Here is a 15,641-nt window from a genome sequence, read left to right as displayed (position 1 = left end):
TTGAAGTCCTTTTATACTTCAGATTGCCGGGTAGATGCAAGATCTGTACAGCTGTCGTGAATATATTTTTATTTGTATCTTTTGCTTCTCAGATCTGTAAATCAGAAGAGGTACACTGAAGTAGACAGTGTGTGCTGCTATCGTAAAGCTGCTACAGCCCCCACTTTCGATCCAATCAATATATATCAGAAATTCGTAGATGAAACCAACCATTTCACCAAGATGGGACGGTACAATCTGGATCCAAACAGCCTTTTTGTTAATGGTAAGAAGCATAATTTTGCTTTTGTGACTAAAAATGTTTGAGGCTGTCCAGCACTGAATTACTTCTGACCAACATTATCTAACTTAAATGGTGCTGTGTCTCAATGATAGCAACAAGAGATGCTAGTGGGCTACAATTTTTTTAATATGTCTATTGGGTTTGGATTACAAAAATCTGGGTGATTACTAGATGGCAGCAATGCTTATTGACACCTCATGGTCATTTGGAATTTTGTAGTCCAGAGCTGGTAACTCTGTTCTAAATTTACTATTCTCCAGTTGATGCCCCAGGATCTTCTACGAGCAAACATTGGGCTAGATGGACACTTTACATTGAGTTATTGTTATTGTATTAGAGAGCAAATAATTTCTACCCAAAGAGGATTATCACATCACATAAATTTTATACAAAATTCCTTAGAACATTGAAATTGCTGGTGTACTTTATAGAAATAGTCATACTCTTGAAATACCCTTTCATGTTTAGGATAGACCTGGCCTAATGTGTCAAGCAATTAAAAATGGATGCATGGTGTGTACTTTCAAACTTTTCTTAACAAATGATAATTTTATCACATAGGAAAAAGTTGATGGTTTTGAAGAAAGAATGGATGAAAGATTTGTAAAATTAAGAGAGCAAATAAAAGAAGATGTTGCTAAGTGAATGTAGACTTTAGAACTCATGTCAGATGGGCTATTCTTATAATGTGGAATAAATATAAATATAGATTCTGCCTGAAAACACCTTTTTGGCTTCGGTGCAAGAAGCATTTTATAGAAGACAAATGATAAGTGTTTCATTTTTTGCTATGTACTAAAATTTTCACAAGGGGATTATAAAATGATATCAAGAGAAGATTTGAGAATAAAATACTCTTGTCAATGTTTTTCTTATGTACACTTAACAGAAAGTTTTGGTGGATAATTTTTTTAATGGTTTTCAACAATATGAGACTGACTTTGAAATATAATTATGTATTAATGATGAACATGTTATTGCTAAGATGTACAAACCTCTGATGAAATATCAAAAAAAGAACACATGAAGATGTATGATAAAATGGGATAAAATTTTTGGCTACAATGTATAAATGGATCAATGGGAAAATATGCGGCTAACGGGCTGAAATTTAGATTAGGTTGTAATCTCAAAGAGAATTTTTATAAAATGATGTACATTGCTATCTGTCAGCAGAGAAACGGTTTAGAATGTATAAAGGCACTTTGAATATTTGCTGGAAATGTGAACAATGTAAAGGGACATATTTAATCACATTTTGGTGGACATGTAAAAAAGTAAAATAAGCTGGATGCAAATACATACTATTCATTAAGAAGATTGTAAAAGTTAAAACTGAAACCAGAGACTTTCCTTTTGGGACCAATGGATAGGCAACTAGAAAAAAGCTACGGAACTTTGTTTTATGTATGATAACTGCAGCAAGATTATTATATGCTTAAAAGTGGAACAATTCTGCACTAGCCACAATAAAGGCAAAGATGATGAAGATGATGAAACGAATGAAGATGGCTATATTAACTTCTTTGATCAGAAAAACCCCAATATCTACATTTATGGCTGACTGGAAATTCCTTCTAGACTTTTTGCATTCAACTGAAAAAATGCATTTATGATTTGTGGTTTTGATTAGAAAAAAAATGATAATAAAAAGTAATATAGTAATATATGTATATTCTTTTTTGTAATATAGTGTAAGACACAATTTTGTAATTGTACTATATTTGCTGCCAAGAAAATTGGAAACTTTTCTTTTTCACACCTGCTTTTGTCTTTCTTTGCTTTTTTACTCTTTATTAGCTTTTTGGTTCTTAATAAAATTCTTATCAAAAAATAACTTTATTAGGGTTGAAGAATCACTAAATTTGTTTAAACATATTGTTATGAAGGTTGGAAATCACTCCTTCATACATTTATTTTCTCTTTCTTTATTATATTCTTACTTTTCTTTTTTTTTTGTTTTCCAAGCACTTTTTTCTTTTCTGAATACTCTTTTTATTAAATTTACTTTGTATTAGATTTTACTGTTATAACCAACATTCTTAATAAAAATTAAATCAAGGAAGCAGCCATGACACTAACTGCTTTGAATTTGCTTGATATAAAGTGGGAAAAGAAAGTAAAAGAAAAAAAGTAGCAGATCGCTTCTTGTTTCCTTCTAGGATATTCACCATCTACAACTGATTCAGCTCCAGATCTAGTAGGCTATGAGCTTGGTTTCAAAATTATCAACAAGAACTTGACCAATACAAATCCGTTATCACCAGAATATAAGCAATTGATGGGTTCCATCAGTAATGAGGTGAGGATTTTCACTTAGAAGTCCTCTACTGCAAACCCTGAATGAAAACATGATAGGGAACTACAGTAAGATAATGCCATTGCAAGTCTCCCTCACATTCTTTCATTCCCCCTTTTTGTAGAATGTTTTTGAATTAATATTCCTATTTTATATCCATTCCTTCCACAAACTGGCATACCTATAACTTTATAATAACAATAGTCCAGGAAGAGAATGTCCATTAAATCTGAACATCCATTAAATTCAAACATATCACTTTATCAAGCTGCCTCATACATAATTGATGTAAATTTATTGTTTGTAGTAATAATCTCAATGTAATAGTTAAATCTTGATTTAATGGGCAAACTCTCAATTAGACATGCCTATGGAGATTCTCAGTCATCCAGGTCATGGTTATTCCAAAGGTGCTTTTTTAAGGAAGCAACTTGACTTTCTTGTTTTTCTTGGATAAGAAGCAAAATATTTTCAAAGAAAAACAAGAAAGTCCAGTTGCCTCTTGAAAAAAGCACCTTTGGGATGATCTTAGTTGGACAGATCTTACTCCATTTAATGATAGAATCAGAGTGAAAAATGTGTATCTGAATCCAATAATCAAGATCCAATAAATCAAGATTCTATTCTATTCTATAAGAATAGAATAGAATAGAATAGAATAGAATAGAATAGAATAGAATAGAATGGAATGGAATGGAATGGAATGGAATGGAATGGAATGGAATGGAATGGAATGGAATGGAATAGAATAGAATAGAATAGAATAGAATAGAATAGAATAGAATAGAATAGAATAGAATAGAATTATTTATTGGCCAAGTGTGATTGGACCACAAGGAATTTGTCTTCAGTGCAAAAGCTCTCATTGTACATAAAAGCTATAAGTGATAAAACATGATCACAGTCAACATAAAAATACATTCATCATAAATCATAATATACAACACTTAATGATTAAACTGCAACTGTAGTGTAGTTCTTGTGGAACAGTTTGTTCTCAGATCTGTTTTGGGTACTCACCTCTTTCACAATTCAATAGTGTAGGTAACTTATTATGCACCAAACAAGAGATTTAACATGCAGATTTAAGCTTAATAGGATTTAATTTGATTTGATTCCAGTTGAATCAACTCTTCCAACAGAGCTTCATCAGCGATGGATTCAAAATTTGTGCTGTAACTAAATTAAGGTCAGTATTTACCAAAGGTGGCTCTGAGCAAGACCTTGATATCGAGTTCATAAATAATTAAATCAAAACCAAATGAATTGTGATGGCTTATTATGGTACATGAATTCAGCCAGATGTGGCTTACTCAAGAAACTATAATTAAGTAAATTATGATTTTATAAAATATTTAAATTATGTCTATACACTCATAGTTTGGATCTTATCTGTCCTCAAGCACTTGAAGATATTAATCTGGCCACATAAAACTTTTAACTGAGATAGTATTCTCTAGGTAAGGGATTGTTTTTGCAGCATACTAGGAAACTATTTATCAATATTGCATTAACCTACAAATAATAAAATAAAAACAAGAAAACACAGTATTTCCCAACTCACATTCTCCAAGCACGTTGGGCTTTTAACTTCCAGAATTCCAAACCAGCATGTCTGTAAAAGAACTAGAGTCTCCTTTCCCTTCCTTACCCACCTTTCCAAGTAAAGTAGATCAAACATTGCAGAATAGACATCAAAATAATACTCCCCAATTTTTACATTTCTTCAGACTTTACAGCTGATACAATTTAGGGCTACTGAAAATAAAGGAGAATTTCATTCCTTACCTCTTTCCTGCACATAGGCCATTGCTTTCCATCCATTTACCCATTAGCTAGCCCTGGATAGCTGGGCCTAATTACAAAAGCTCTGTGCAAGTTCATCAGGAGCTCTTTCTAAATTGCAGTTTGGGAGAGAGGGAAGAAAAGTGTCTCAAAGAGGGGGGGAAAGGGGGAAGTTAGAAAGAATAATAAACTATGTACCAGAAACAGAACGCCCATTTTAAGCACTGGACACATTCATTCCTTACTAGGCCTACCATGTGGATTCACTAAACAGATCAGTCCTAGAAAATGCAGCTCTTGGCATTAAAAAGGTTGCCAGGCCCTGCTGCTCCTGAGCTGGTATCTTAGGAAAGGTATTCCAAAATAATCAAATATGAGAATGGCCAGATTTTTCTCAAGACATTGAAATCTTCCAGTCCAGTTGATATTGATTGAAAGAATTAAGGGCAGGGATATGAGTGAAAACAAAAGCAGACATGATTCTGTCACTGGGCCTAAGTTGTCAGGAGGTATGGCTGAGCCCATGCTATGGTTATGTTCATTTATCATTAATAAGTTTATATATATTTTATATATATAATGTAATAGTTACATTAGATAGGTTTATATATATTTTGTGTAGCTAACAATATTTAAAATAGAGAAAAGACAATGTGTATTGTCTTTTTCCTGCTTTAAATATTGTTAGCTGCACAAAATCATGAACTTGAGATGAGCGGCCATCTAAATTGAAAAAAATGAATTTTTAAAAATAAAAGTATGGTTCACTTGGAGTATTGCAGCATTGGTTAATAATCAGAGCCATAGAAGTACCTCAGGCCATGGTGGTCAGCTAGTTGACATGTTCCTCATTTATGTAGTTCTGATAACACAAAAAACCCAGCTTGATAAAGAGAAATATTGCACGCACGTATATTAATCCCAAACTAATGGACTATCTTATTATTAATGTGCTAGCCTGTTCATACAACACATTGTCAGTGTCTGATAGCTGCAGCACATTGAATCACAAAATTCCCAACAAGCTATTATCATAGCCAATTTTAGTTGTGTGAATCCAACCTTATTTTATAAATAAGACAAAAGTTAACTTGCTTATCTAATGCACATATCAGAATGGGAAATGTTACCAGGAAATCTTCATTTTTTTATGTGCTGAAATCTAGAAACTTCATGGAGATGCATTATTATTTCCACCAAAGTAAATCCCCCCCCCACTCCTAATAGGTCAATGTACATAATAACCCATCATGTGGCTTATCTGGTTTTAGCTGAATTTGTTGGGTTTTAACCTCGGCCACTGTATATCAGGCCTTATTTTTGAATTTAGTGTTTAGTGACTTAGCCAAATTGGCTTTTTCAGTAAAAGAAGCCAAGAGCAATATATTTCTTTGTGGGTAGTTGAGAAGCCTTTGACTAAGATAATAGGAAATATAGCTCTCAGTGGTTCTGCTGGCTAGAAATTCTGTACCACTAAAAAAGCTATTTATGGCAAATAATATATTAGCAAAATACTTTGATTATGAAGTTTCAGCATACTATAGTAGGAATCTTTTGTTCTGTATGCATTTTGATCTTAGTCATGTCATCAAGACATCAAAACTCAGGATGATTTTGAAAGTTGCCTCTGAAAATGTCTAACTTTACCTAGCGGTAATACAATTTGAAATGCTTGTATGGATTAAAATATTTTACTGCTAATCCGACTTGCTTCTTAGCTTTAGTCTGAAGTCGACTCATGTCTTTTCTCTCTCTTCCTAACCCCCCCACTATATTTTTTAGAATTGGTTCCATCATAGTTGATTGCAAGTGTTACTTCCATCCTGCAGGGAATAACAGCAAAGACACCATCAAAAATGTTTTTCAACAAGAGACCCAGAATGCCACTTCTCAGTGGCTGGGTAGCAGGTTCCAAATCATGGGTTTCACCATTGAAGGTATAAAGATTGGCATGAACTAAAATGGTAATGGTCATTAATGTAGGGCTCACACCTTTATGAAATCTATAATATTTCTTTTCCTATTACTTATGTCAGACAGACAGACAGACAGATCTGAGCAGCATGGTGATGATAGTCACCTGCCACTCAGAAAATTGAGAAGTTAATCCTAGGTAGTGGCAGATGTTTCTCTCGTAGGCCACAAAGAAAAAATATCTACTGCAATCTCCACCTGGTGTCAGGAAGCGCATCTGGCCAGTAAATGCTCAGCTCCATTCAGTCACCGCAACTCTAGCCCAAGTTAAGGGATTTTAGGGCTGTAAAAAGGGAGACAGATTAGATTAGATTAGATTAGATTAGATTAGATTAGATTAGATTAGATTAGATTAGATTAGATTAGATTAGATTAGATTGGAAGGTGGGCGGGCAAGCAGGCAGATTTTTAACACTCTTAGGGTCTTTCAGAAGCTTATAATAACTTTGCTACAAGCCTTTTGGACTTGGAGTGAGAGGACCTCCACCATGTGTGGAATATTTGTTTGTTTATTATATATTTTATATTATTTTGTCCCAAAGGCTTTAGGCAGTAACAGTGAACAATTAACAAAAACAACTCTAGATACATTTATAGAATAATAATCTATAAAAATAGGTGCAACCGATCCCATGTGTATATTATAAAACACCCTTCTGTACTAATCTGAAGAGAAAAGTATTTCCTAAAACACAGGAGGGTTACATTAACTATATTTTAAAATTATATAGTTTATTTATTTAATTAAATACTTATGTTTATTATTATTATTGCATTGTTGTTAGCTTTTGTACACTATTTCAAATTGCCTTGACTGAGTGATTGTTAAATTTACATGAAAAGAAATGTTTATTATATTTGTGCATTCCTTTTTCTATTGAAAATTCTTGAAACAAATACCAAAGCAGTAACTGATAAGCCCCCACACATGCTAAAGGTGAAGAACTTCACTGTAAATTTCACCATTATCAACTTGCCATACAAGAACATGAAGAATCCAAAGTCAGAGGTTTATCAGAAAACCAAAGCGAGCATCAAGGATGAGGTAAATGGCTGAAAACATCTATAGGATTAACTGATGTTAAAGTCCCTAAATGTGTGTACGTTTTCTGCCTACAAGAAGAAACAGCAGTAGTTCTACAGTTTGGAGATATTTTTTTCTTTATCCATTGTGCATTGGAACAATGCTAATGTAATGTTATAGCACAACAGAAGGCAGTGTGATTGTTTAAGTGCCTTCCCTTAAAAAAAGATTGATCAATAGCAAATATATCCCACCCCAATCATATTTTTCATCTCCAAATCTTCAAGTATGTTCCTTTCTGCTCCCAAGCAAAGTCTTTAAATTAGAGTATGTTTAAGAAGAAGTATTGTAATTATAATAAGACTGACTTTGGAAAGAAAAATTAACGTACTATCTGTTAGTCCACATGCCCCCTGCTTTTAAAGAAATGCAAGAATATTTACAAAAAGAATTGTTCTATTCATCTTCCATTTCAGAGCTAGAAGAGGGAAAGTGGATCCCTTGACAAATTCTGCACATTGATAGATATTTTGTCAAATGGAAGTCAGATACTGAAGTGGAGAATTGAGTAAGATTTGGGTCATCTTCTCCATTACCTAAAAGGCATCTTGGGCAGTTTAACATAGCCAGAAAATACAATGCCCTGCAGAACCACCAATTAGCAACAGATGCAATATCTAACAGCTAGCCTAACTCCTTAGGAATAGGAATGAGCAGATCACTGCAATTTTGCTCCATTTTACAATTCACATGAGTAGGCCAGTTATGATGTCCATTGTACTGCAAATTTTCCAACCTCGGATTCTTCACCTTTTGAAATTTTATAATGTTTTATATTTAAAAAAAATAATCCTAAATTATTCTGTTTTTAATATTTAACTTTATTGATTACAGTGTGCACCAGCTAGAGCCCCTTAACAGTTTTATTAAACCAGATTAAACCAGACTCTGTTTTATAAAATTTCAAAAGGTGAAGAATTCCAAGATGGAAAATTTTGCAGTTATTAATAGAGGCAAGGTGCAGCCAAACCCATGGTTGTGTGGGCCCCTGTGTTCCTCACACAAGGGGGAACACATAATATGAATATGTAGTGATTTTTTTTTATATCTATCACCCCACATTTGACATCATGAGCATTTTACACCTCTTATGCAAAGGATAATGCTGCAGCTTTAGCCAGCATGTTCCTTAAAGCAGAATTAAGTATGGAAGAAGTTTTCTGTTTCAAACCTAAAGAAGAGGAATAGGTTTGGTTCTTTCTTAACTTATTATTATTCTTGGTAGTCCATTAATCCATCCCCTTCTTTTTCCTTGGAACAGCTCAACCACCTGTATCAACGCAGTGATGTGAACAAGAGTTTTCTGGGCTGTTCAGTGAAAAACTTGAGGTGTGTTTTTCAACAGGATGCAAAGCTAATTGAGTATCCAGTCCACATTCACAAATCTATTTGTTGTTTGTATTTGCTACTGCCACTACTGTTCCAAAACTCTAATGAGTCCTTTGTTTTTACATTAACAAATACAAATATCAGATTTTTATCTTCTCAACCTCAGTTTTTAATATTTACCATGGTTTGTATTTTTCTTTTTCAGACCCACTAGCAATGAAACTCAAATTGGTGTCAGTTCTATCTGCGCATTTGCAGTGGAGTTTGGTTCAAGGACTTTTGACAAAGACCTTGTGTATGATATATTTAAAAACCTGACTCAGAATGCCACCCTAATGGGGAAATACAGCCTGGACAATAACAGCATAAATATTAATGGTAAGATGAGGGAAGCACAAGGTATGTTTGACAGAGGTAGAAGCTATAAATTAGAAAAGGAGAGACAAGTCAAGGTGAGAATCTTGGGCTCTGCCAGGGATTTCCATGGGTGGGTGGGGGTGTAAAAAAGCAATCAAGATGGCACCTATCACATACAATGAAAGCATCACATGTAAAAAAAAAAAAAAAGAGCAAAGCTTCCGTTGCATGGTGGTGGTTGTCATCTTGACTTGTTTGATCCCTGCTGGACTCTTCCTATCTTTTACCCCTTCCATATTTAATGGAACCCTTCCTTCCTTCCATTCTTTTCTAGTGTTTCCTTCAACCATGACAACAGGACCATCTAAACAAGGTAATTAGGATTTTTTTATCCCAAGATACTTTAGCTTCAGATTTCAGTGTCCTCATTCCCTCTGCGTTGAACTGAAGAAATGTAGAATTGTTATGGTATAGATTATAGAAGATGCTGTAAACTGAAACAGAATCAGCATAGTCTATCCAAAGCACAGATGCACGTGCATGTGGCTTGTGGAAATGAGAAGGGTGGAAATGGGCTGGGTGTAAATGGACAGGGTGTAAATTTCATCATTAAATTTATGCTTTTGCATTATTTCTTATTTCCAGAACTCCCTTATTGGGCCATCATCCTCATATGCTTCTCCGTCTTACTGGGTTCCGTCTTTTTCTTCCTTCTATGTGTTTTGGTATGTATGCGCTATGCTTCAAAGTAGAGGGCTAATGATGAGTCTCTAACATAAGGAATCCTCAACATTCTTCCAATAAATACCTGAAGAGTGTGTATATTTTTTTCAGAAGAATTTTAATAATAGTGGATGGGAATGTGACGAAACAGTTCCCTTGAGACCTCCAAGGATGTTAATGGAGGCAATTCTGGGAATGAAGGACCCTAAAAGCAGTTAATGGAGCCAATGGAAGGGGTCTTCTGATTCGTTTCTCCCTCTGACTAAGTCAAATGGAATTGAGACCGTTAACTCCTGTAGGAATGTCCATCATGAGAGAGAAAATGGACAAAAGAAGGAAGGCACTCCACTTGTATGTGCATAAAATGTTTTATTTCTGTCTTTAATCAGACTGCTGTGTGGGTGAAGAGGAGAGCAGGCAAGTACCAGATCCAAAGGAATATTTTTGGCCTCTATTTCCCATGCATGGACATGCAAAAATCATAGTGATGTAGATTTTGGAAACTTGGCTCCTTCCCTGCAAGAAGACCCTTTTTGCAGAGTTCAATCTTGCACATATTGTGCAACAAAAATGTGTTTACCATAGTTGGAATGAATGTCTTGATGAAGAAAAGATACTGCATATTCTGTGGAAGACCACCAAATTGATAGACAGATGGGGTACCCTGTCATATTATTTATTATGTGTTGTGAAACTAGGAGTATCTTTTCAAATATCTATAAAAACTACAGATTAGATTATTTAAGTGCCAAAAAAAGAGAGATTCTGCCTGGAGCATGGATCAGTATTAAACAATTTGCATTCTTTTGAGACTGCAAAGCATCAATGAATTCTATTGCACATTAAAAAAAAATGTAAAAAGAAAATATATACTGAGCTGCAATTATGTCATACTGTACTGTAGTATACTATACTGTAATATCTGTTTTCCAAATAATGTAACTTGGGTAGAAATGATTTTCAATCCTTTTGTAAATATATCAAATGTTCCTCATTTTTTACAAATCAATAAACATTAGCAAGAAAATGAAAAACAAAATGAAACCTAAACTTCTACCAAGAATCTAAAATAACCTTTTTTTAAAAGAAAGTCATGGTATATATGACTATGAACTCAAGTCTTAGAATACTGTGTACAAGAAAAATATAAGTATGAAGAAATCAGCTTTAGTCAGAAGTGGCATAATTCTTTCTGCATTAATTTTCTGGTTATACAGTATATAGCTAAAATTTAGTTGCCACCATCCCAAAATGATATCAAACTTATCTTTCTCTTTTCAATTCTTTTTCTAGCATCAAAGTACCTTAGATGTGTGGGGATACAATTACAGTATTTTTTTGCCTCTTATTCAATACAATACTAGCCAATTATAAACAATTAAATGTTACTTAACAATTCTGTATTAGCAGCTAGTAGTGAATAAGTAAGTTTAAAAGTCTATCTTACTGTGCTTCTTTACACAGTGATCATTCACTTTTTCACCACAGAGTGTCTTTAACCAAATAGTGCCTTTCATATACAGGTAAATAATACGTTTACTTACTCAGTTAGATAAATTTCCATTTAGTAGACCATATACAATAGGGGAAAAATCTGTCCATATGTTATATGCTTCAGTACAGTTATAAAATTCCCTTCATGATTCTGTATATCTATAAAACTGAAAAATATGCATATATAAATCTCATTTCCATTTTAAAGATTTGGAACACAACAGCTGGGTCATATAACATGCAAAGATAAAGGCTGGATTCCCCTATTTTAGCCTAGTAAAACATTTGAATTCTCAAGAAATGATACCATGAAAACTTTGTTTGTGAAAAGAATGAATATGGATCCTCATCCTTACTTTATTGAACTTTAGTTAGCCAAGTGTGATTTGACACACAAGGAATTAACCTCTAGTACAGAAGCCCTCAGTTCACATGCAAAGCAACAGAATAATCATCATAAGAATAATACCAATAAAAGGTGGGAGTAAAGGAGATAATAAGAAGGCTAAATGATAATACTATAACCACATTACACTAAAAAAACAACCCTTTAAGACAATTCTAACTAAAAATTCTAACTCCTCAATTTCTAACCTTGTCTGAGGTAAATGCCCCCCTTCACCTTTCAGGATTGCAGCCAACTCTGCCATCAAAATCTTTCCCACCATAACTCTCACCCCTGGCTAAATGTAGAAGGGGAAGCTAAAAATTTTGAACGTCTGCAGCTCAGCCAATTTGAGGCGAGTGATAGAAGGCCTCCAGTCAATTCCATGATTGATACAAAAAATACCCTCAGAAATAAATAAATAAATAAGTAGATAAACTAATTAACTAACTAACTTTATAAAAGATATTAATATAAAATAAGTTTCTACAGGCACAATTGTCAGTTTGAAAGAACATGAAAAACAACCCTTAACGTAATTTATTTTTAACTAAAAATTCTAACTCCTCAATTTCTAACCTTGTCAGAAGTAAATGCCCCCTTCACCTGTCAGGATTCCAGCCAAGTCTCTCACCAAAGTCTACTCGACAAAACCTTACAGAACCCCTGTTAGACTGGGTAGATCGGTTCCCACAGAGACGCGAGACCCAAGTGAACAGTCAGCTCTTTATTTCAGTATATAGTTCTGTACAAGACCTGCGAACCGTGCGGCTTTTCTTATAGAGCTAGCTCGCGGCTTGGCGGCCAATGACAGCACTTTGAATCTCCCGCGATCGGCTCGGCCAATCGCGGTAGACTCTTCGCGCACCAATCACGGGTGTTTAGTCAGCCAATCAGGTTGCGGTCCGTGTGGACCAATCAGAGTTCGAGGTTTGGAGAATGTTAATATAGAACACCCCCCTTCTCTATTTCTACTGGCTGTCTTGGATCACGTGACACCTTTTTGGGGGGCTTGTGATGTAAAGGGCGGGCTGCCGCCTCCCTCCCTACGCCTTATTTCTATCTGTGGAGCTTCCTGGAGAAAGAAGATGGAGACACACTCTCACAAAACAGCCCACTTGGGACCCATTTTATAGAATACAGGTGGTCCTCAACTTACAACGCTTTGCTTAGTGACCATTTAAAGCTACAATGGCACTGATATAAGTGATGTATGATTGTTTTTCACACTTATGACCTTTGCGGCATCCCCACAGACATGTGATCAAAATTCAAACGCTCAGCAACTGGCATGTATTTATGACGGTTGCAGGATCCCGGGATCATGTGATCATCTTTTGTAATTTCTGATGAGCAAAATCAACGGGGAAGCCAGATTCCCCATTAACTTTGCAGTCGTTAAGTTAGTGAAACAACCATTTTGCTAAGTTGACAGCAGCAGCAATTCACTTAACAACCGTGGAAGAAATGTCATAACATGGGGCAAAGCCCACTCAGCCACAGAGATTTTGGGCTCAGTTGTGGCCATATGTCGAGGACTACCTTTAGTTATACTGACCATATTTTCTTGAAACAAAATAAAGGACAAACCTGAAAGGGGGATAAATCTAAAAGAGGTTCATAAGGATTAAGAGGGGAAATTATTTGTGTTTCTAACTTTGCTTTACAAAGGAAAATTCGAGAGCAAAACCAAGAAAATAATTAAATAAATCTAAAGGACAGCTATCTGAAACAGAGGACTGTTCTTTATAACAAAGGACATATGATCACTATAACACAGGATGTTGTTAGCACTATCTGTATACAGATTTGATGGTATGAATGGCTGACTGGGTTAAACATTTGGCAAAACCAGGCCTTCTGTGGTTATCTAGCCCTTTCTTAGGCATATGAGCCAGCTGGGCCCACCTCATAGAATGGTTGTTGTGGGGAAAAAATAGGAGGTAGGATTACTAAGTGTGCTCACCAGCTTGAGTAATATATATAGAACAGCGGGATAAAAATCTATTTTAATAATGATTATGTTAATGCCTGACTGAAAGTAATAGCAATAGCTCTTAGACTTAAAGGTGTTGGTGGCACAGTGGTTAGAATGCAGTACTGCAGGCTACTTCTGTTGAAAGACAGCTGCCTGCAATTTGGCAGATTGAATTTCACCAGGCTCAAGATTGACTCAGCCTTCCATCCTTCCAAGGTGGGTCAAATGAGGACCCAGATTGTTGGGGGCAATTATGCTGACTCTGTAAACCGCTTAGAGAGGACTGTAAAAGCACTGTGAAGCACTTATATAAATATAAGTGCTATTGCTATATACTGCTCCACAGAGCTTTACAGCCCTCTTCAATGGTGGGATTCAAAAAATTTTACTACTGGTTCTGAGGCATGGCTTGGTGGGCGTGGTGTGGCTTGGTGGGCATGGCTTGGTGGGCATGGCAGGGGAAGGTTACTGCAAAATCCCATTCCCTCCCCACCCCACTAACCTGCTTTCCAGCTCTGTTCTCCTGCACAGGGCAACAAAAGAAGACCCAATCAATCAGCTGGGACTCGGGAGGCAGAGAATAGATGGGAGTGGGGCCAGTCAGAGGTGGTATTTGCCGGTTCTCCAAACTACTCAAAATTTCCGCTATCAGTTCTCCAGAACTGGTCAGAACCTACTGAAAACCACCTCTGATCCTCTTGGACTGGTTTACAATGTCACCATATTGCCACTAACAATCAGTGTCCCCATTTTACCGATCTTGGAAGAAAGGAAGGCTGAGTCAACCTTGAGACAGTCAGGATCAAACCTCTGGCGATGGGCATAGTTGGCTTGCAATATTGCATTCTAACCACTGCACCACCATGATCCTTTGGACTCCAATTCTAGTCTATAACCACCTCTGCTGCCAACTATTGGCCCCGATGGATTATGTGCATACTTCTTAGAAAAGCTTTCCTCTGCCATAGTGGCACCCCTAAGCATTATATATATCATTCAGAACCAGCTCCTTACCGAACCTATGGTCCTTAGCTACAGTCATCCCTATCTTCAAAAAAGTTGACCCCAGCCAGGCTGAAAACTACAGACCAATCTCACTGTGTTGTGTCACATGCAAAGTCATGGCAACAATCATTAACCAATTCATCACTCTCCACTTAGAGGCAAACAACCTACTCTCCAAAAAACAATTTGGTTTCAGGAAAAAATCGTCCTGCAACCTACAACTCCTACACTGCAAAAACATATGGACTACTCTACTCGACCAGGGTAAAGCAATAGACATAGACTTCTGCAAAGCCTTTGATTCAGTGGTACATGACAAACTACTGTTAAAACTAAACTCTTATGGCATTTCCGGATCCCTTCATAAGTGGATTACTGCATTCCTGTCAAACAGGCAACAAATAGTAAAAATAGGGAGCGCTATATCAAACCCTGCTCCAGTTAACAGCGGTGTCCCCCAAGGCAGCATTCTAGGACCCACACTCTTTATACTCTTTATAAATGACCTTTGTGATCACCGCATAAGCAACTGCATCCTCTTTGTGGATGATGTAAAACTATTCAACACCACCAATAATGCTACTGTTCTTCAAAGTGACCTTGATTATGTGTCTGAATGGTCAAACATTTGGCAACTCCAAATCTCGACCAACAAATGCTCTGTCCTACACATTGGTAAAAAAAAATCAGTACACCAAATACAAACTAGGCGGATATGACCTTGTTGATGATCTTCACTCTGTCAATGACCTAGGAGTACTCATATCTAATGATCTAAGCGCCAGAGCTCGCTGTAACAGCATTGCCAAAAAGGCATTAAGAGTTGTAAATCTAATCTTACGAAGCTTCTTCTCTGCAAATATTGAATTGCTAACTAGGGCATACACAACTTTTGCTAGACCAATACTTGAATACAGCTCATCTGTCTGGAATCTGCACTGTATA

General features: G+C 35.9%; 1 protein-coding gene across 1 annotated transcript in view; it reads left to right on the top strand.

The window, feature by feature from the left end:
• MUC16 (mucin 16, cell surface associated) overlaps nucleotides 1–10,797 on the top strand; it is a 43,840-nt gene extending 33,043 nt beyond the window's left edge. Inside the window, exons 41-50 of the mRNA XM_087951368.1 lie at nucleotides 93–265; nucleotides 2,446–2,585; nucleotides 3,704–3,771; nucleotides 6,150–6,304; nucleotides 7,247–7,386; nucleotides 8,687–8,754; nucleotides 8,960–9,132; nucleotides 9,446–9,484; nucleotides 9,757–9,836; nucleotides 10,224–10,797. Coding sequence (XP_087807494.1) covers nucleotides 93–265; nucleotides 2,446–2,585; nucleotides 3,704–3,771; nucleotides 6,150–6,304; nucleotides 7,247–7,386; nucleotides 8,687–8,754; nucleotides 8,960–9,132; nucleotides 9,446–9,484; nucleotides 9,757–9,836; nucleotides 10,224–10,319 — 1,132 coding nt within the window. The 3' untranslated portion in view covers nucleotides 10,320–10,797. The remainder of the gene's footprint in view (nucleotides 1–92; nucleotides 266–2,445; nucleotides 2,586–3,703; nucleotides 3,772–6,149; nucleotides 6,305–7,246; nucleotides 7,387–8,686; nucleotides 8,755–8,959; nucleotides 9,133–9,445; nucleotides 9,485–9,756; nucleotides 9,837–10,223) is intronic.
• The last annotated feature ends 4,844 nt before the right edge of the window (nucleotides 10,798–15,641 follow it).

The sequence above is a fragment of the Notechis scutatus genome, chromosome 1, assembly GCF_049901735.1.
Source record: "Notechis scutatus isolate UNSWTSFEM ecotype Mainland chromosome 1, rNotScu1.2, whole genome shotgun sequence".
Classification (NCBI taxonomy): domain Eukaryota; kingdom Metazoa; phylum Chordata; class Lepidosauria; order Squamata; family Elapidae; genus Notechis; species Notechis scutatus.
This window is presented reverse-complemented; position numbering and strand designations above follow the sequence as displayed.